Source organism: Haplochromis burtoni, unplaced genomic scaffold (genome assembly GCF_018398535.1).
Source record: "Haplochromis burtoni strain Fernald_Lab_line unplaced genomic scaffold, NCSU_Asbu1 Contig_172, whole genome shotgun sequence".
NCBI lineage: Eukaryota > Metazoa > Chordata > Actinopteri > Cichliformes > Cichlidae > Haplochromis > Haplochromis burtoni.
The window spans coordinates 42,982-47,686 of NW_024582533.1; the positions used below are offsets into that span (position 1 = coordinate 42,982).

At 39.2% G+C, this 4,705-nt stretch overlaps 1 protein-coding gene across 2 annotated transcripts; it reads left to right on the forward strand.

Moving 5' to 3' along the window:
• Positions 1–788: 788 nt before the first annotated feature.
• On the forward strand, positions 789–2,936 carry LOC121815283 (caspase-8-like). Of its 2 annotated transcripts, none has more exons than XM_042225482.1 (5): positions 789–1,226; positions 1,327–1,343; positions 1,469–1,571; positions 1,654–2,203; positions 2,292–2,936. In XM_042225482.1, exons 1-5 carry the CDS (start codon positions 890–892, stop codon positions 2,428–2,430), a joined length of 1,146 nt encoding a protein of 381 aa, XP_042081416.1. In that variant the 5' UTR covers positions 789–889; the 3' UTR covers positions 2,431–2,936. The 2 variants fall into 2 exon arrangements, with proteins under 2 accessions (XP_042081416.1, XP_042081415.1); XM_042225481.1 differs by having other exon boundaries at positions 1,312–1,343; positions 2,292–2,776.
• The last annotated feature ends 1,769 nt before the right edge of the window (positions 2,937–4,705 follow it).

A 4,705-nucleotide genomic window follows, 5' to 3' on the forward strand; every position in this document is an offset into this window, starting at 1 on the left:
GAAAATGTAGTTTTTTTTACTTGTAGGCCTTAAAAGCCTATACTGGTCATGTTTGACTTTTCTGAATAGTTTCTGGGATGCTTAGAACTCGAATTGCACTGCTGGAAATAGTTTATTTTGATGCACATGCTGTTTTCTTTGCAAATTTGCATCATAGGATTGATTTTGTTTTTCCTGCAGTATATAAAAATTGGTGTATCTCCAAAATAAAACTATGAAGACACTCAAAATAAATTTCCTGTTGTAAACTATTTTTTGCAACTTTTTTGTATTTAAAGTTTTGAGGGATAAACCTCTTAAATTTCTCCAAGTAGAAATATATGTAAAAAAAACAAAAACAATTTTCAATTTTTTTGTAGTTTATTGCACTTTTTTGCAATTAATGTAGTTACTATGGACTTAATGCATACATATTATTAAAATATGGGCTATAACAGTTGTATAGCAACTTGAAATGCTCCCACAAATGGCACTACAACATGTAAAAAATAATATAAGCTCTGGCGGACTTGGTTCTATGGTAGGTCTTAAAGGGTTAAATAAATATCGTCAAATAATCGAGATCTCAATTTCAGTGAAAATAATCGTGATTATCATTTTTGCCATAATCGAGCAGCCCTACATTCACGTTGTTGTAAAAAGCATGATAATATATTAAGTAATCCAAAGTATTCAGAATACGTTACTCTCATTGAGTAACGTAACGGAATACGTTACAGAATACATTTTGGGGCATGTATTCTGTATTCTGTAATGGAATACATTTTAAAAGTAACCTTCCCATAATGTGCAGCTATTATTACGATAGTAAGCTGTAGTAAACCACTTCCTTCTCATAGACAGTAGTGTTTAGGATCACCTCTGACTCTTTCCTTTGCGCAGATTCAGCATGTCGGCCCGAAATGCAATAAGGAGCAATAAAACAGCCATTCATGAGATTCTGTCCGGAGACCACAGGCTAATTCTCAACAAAGTTTATGAGAATAAGCTGATCACTCAGCGGGAGTACAACAATCTTAAAAGCATCAACAGTGCAAATGCGGAGACACACGTCATTGAGCTCGTGGATAAGATCATGAATAAAGGAGAAGATAAATGCAAAGACTTCCTGAACCTCCTGCAAACCGATGGCGCCATTAAAGAAACTTTCCCTCTGCTGGCGAGTTTACAGCTGAGTTGTACCCCCCTTTTATCCGAGCCTGTCCAAGTGTCTTCATGTCAGCACGGTAACACACACGTAACACAGTATACAAACACTGTGTCTCCTGTTGTGTTTGGTTGTTTACCTCAGTTTTATTGTTCTTCCCTCAGATGTTCTGCCACAAGATGGGAATATGTCACAGGTAAGATGCTGATGCAGAAACAGCCTCCTACACTTGTGACATCGCTTGAGACAGATATGTAGATGAAATTCTGTGGTTACGCATCCTGTAGTAACACATGTAAAATCTTGGTGTCCACTCTGTAGGATGTTTATCAAATCATTAGCCGGCCCGTCGGCCTCTGCGTGATCATAAACAATAACAACTTCAAGGATGGTTCACAGAGAAGAGGGACAGATAAAGACGCCCGTAAGTTTCAGGGGCAGATTTTTTATTCTTTCTTGTTAGTATCTGGTGCTTAAATATTTTTCTCTAATTACATTTTTTGCAGAAAGCTTGGCAGAGGTGTTCAGGTGTCTGGGCTTCAGAGTGCTGATGTGTGAAGACCTGAACAAGGATCAGATGGATCAGGCACTGACGTTTGTTGCTTCCCTGGCAGACATGTCTCAGCTGCAGAAGTTCAACTTTAAAGAGTGGGATGGCAGCAGCTTTGTTGATCCTCAGCAGGTCCTTGAGCACGGTGATGCTTTCATCTGCTCTATTCTGAGTCACGGAAAAAAGGGTGTAGTTTTGGGAACTGACAGGAACCCCCTCCCCATTAAAGAAATTACCCGAAAGTTCAGGGGGTGTGACCAGTCCGTCCTCACCGGTAAGCCCAAAGTGTTCCTGATCCAGGCCTGCCAAGGAAGTAACATACAGCGTGGAGTGCAGATGAACGATATGGAGATTGATGATGATACTTCACCATTGACCATCCCTGAGGAAGCTGATGTTCTGGTTGCCATGGCCACTGTTGAAGATCATGCTTCACTTAGACATATAGTCGATGGAAGCTGGTTCGTTCAGTCTCTTTGTGAGCAGCTGAAGGAGCACTGTCCCAGGTAATTGTTTTAAAATCACCAAACACATGTGCACACTGACCCTGACAGTGATATCAACATGTTTTTGTATCTCTATAAATGCTCTTAGGGGCAAAGACATCGTCTCCATCCTCCACTACGTGAACGATGGTGTAGCACATCGAGAGACCTCCTCGTTGGCCAAGCAGATGCCTGAAATGAGATTCACCCTGAGAAAGAAACTTGTGCTGCCACCTCAGTGCACCTGAAGTCATCATGGAAATACAGCACATCTTACTGTGCAACTAGGGATGCATGATTACTTATCAGAGTTACTTATTATGTTTCTTAAAATGTTTCCTTTATATTTTCCATCTTTCTCTCATCATTTTAAATCTTTTGCATTTTATACTGTAGCAGTTTTATATCAAAGAATAAATCTCAGACTGGGAACACAACTGGTGTTATTTGTGTTGGAAGGTTTTTACATGTGCTGCAGTAGAGCTTCACAGGTGCTTTTCCTAAACTGAGCCTTTACATTCTTAAACCTAGTAACATTACTTAATCAATCAAAAAGGTTACTTTTATTTCAAACAACAAATCTCACAACACTCACCTGATAGTAACAATAAAAATGTTACATTTAACTTGTTATAATGTCTTTTAATTCTCTCAGAATACATCAGTTTGCTTCAGAACAGTTTGACATGATTTCTCCCTCCACAAATCCTGAAAGTTACCATGGCTACCATATGTGGTTGAAAGAAACATTCCAGCAAAACCTTTTTTCAAAAATGTTGTTTATTTTCTTCTGTCCCTCATTTTGCACCATCAGTACCTATCAAAGAGGAAGCAGGCTGGACCTGTAGTGTATAACTACTCTGTCCTACAATCAAGTTTATGAGGATTCTTTTGTTTGTTTTTGTTGTTGTTGTTTTTTCAAAGATAATATTTGAGAGAATAACTAATAACCTCTCAGAAGTCACCCTGGTTTTCTCCGTCCTACCCAAATGTAAAAGGGGATATATTTCCTCAGGCTGCATGTCCCCATCTGCCACATTTGTCCCCATCCTATAAAGCACCACCACGAAGTAGATCATTAGCAGGCACCTGCATGAGTCAAGCTGTAACTATCACCAGTTAATACAGGCTTGTTTCCTAAATGACCTTAACAGGCTGGAACGAAAGGCACTTATTCAAGTGGATGAGCAGAAGGTGACTCTGTGTGACAGCAGAAAAGTGTGATCAGAGGATTTCATTGAAGATATTTGTTTATTTTTGTTTTTGAACAAAACATTGTTTTGCCATTTTGGCTGGTAATTGCAAATGTAACTCAGTCCTCACAGACAGAAAGTTAAAATGTCGAACACTACAGTAAGAATAAACATGTTTACAGCCTTGGTATTTATAACCAGTTTCATTTCCCATAACTAGGCCAGTTGTAAATGGGTTAGAGCAGGGGTCTCAAACTTAAATGAGCTGGCCAGACAACTTGTTTTAACATTGCACTCAACAACAAACAAATCCTCTCTAACACAAAAAAGTAACTTCAAGGGCCAAACTCCATCATATTTTTTTCACGTCAATATACGGGTGGTTAGTTTGAGACCCCTGGGTTAGAGGAAAATATCATCAACTAAATAACTCAAGTCACTTTTGGCACTACACGTATAAATGAAATTACACGTAATCACAGGGTACTTGGGATCTAACAGTGTAATTATTTTTTACACTGAATCGATATCGTGTTACTCAATCCAGAATCGATTTTATTTGGAAAATCAATAATCAAAACCTACCCCCACTTAGTCCCTCCATAACACTTACCCTAGAAAGTACTTGTTTCATTTGAAAACTGTTCTCTCCTTCTCAGCTGGGCCTTTAGCTAGCAACACTGAAAAGAAACTGCACACAAACAGTTCGTGTGTTTGCTGATGGTTGTTGAGCTGATAGAAATGTTGCATTTGAAATTACCTGACACTCCAAAAAAAATTCACTCCCTTTATGCTCGCTGGTCGTCGGTAGGGCTAGCTAGATGCTGAAGTACCGCAAACATAACTTATGGACACCCGAAGTCGTTCCAGCCACAAGTAATTGTTGCCTCCTGTAATGCTATATATCAAACTGCACCAGTAGAGGGTGGTGTCGTTAAAAAGTAGAAGTATAATCCTGTCCATAAAGTTTATGACATTAAAAGTCACTTGTTCCTTGCTGATGATAAATAAATAAAAAGGCCCGCTTAAACCCCTAACTATGGCACATGTGTTTGCCTCTTTCATCTCTTTATACCACATCTAGTGATTAATGCACGAGCAGGACTGCCTTTCATGTGTTTCTCGCAACGACGAAGTAATGACTTTACAGTCATTACTGCCCACAGTCATTACTTTACTGCCCACCTCTGCTGTTGTCCACGTTCAGGTTAATGCATGCACTGTTGATACTTCTGCTGAAGTGTAATCACAAGCATAGCTGAACTGGCCATCGGCATTTGCCCGGTGGGCCGCTGGCGATTTTTTGTTTTTATGGGCCGATGGATTTTTT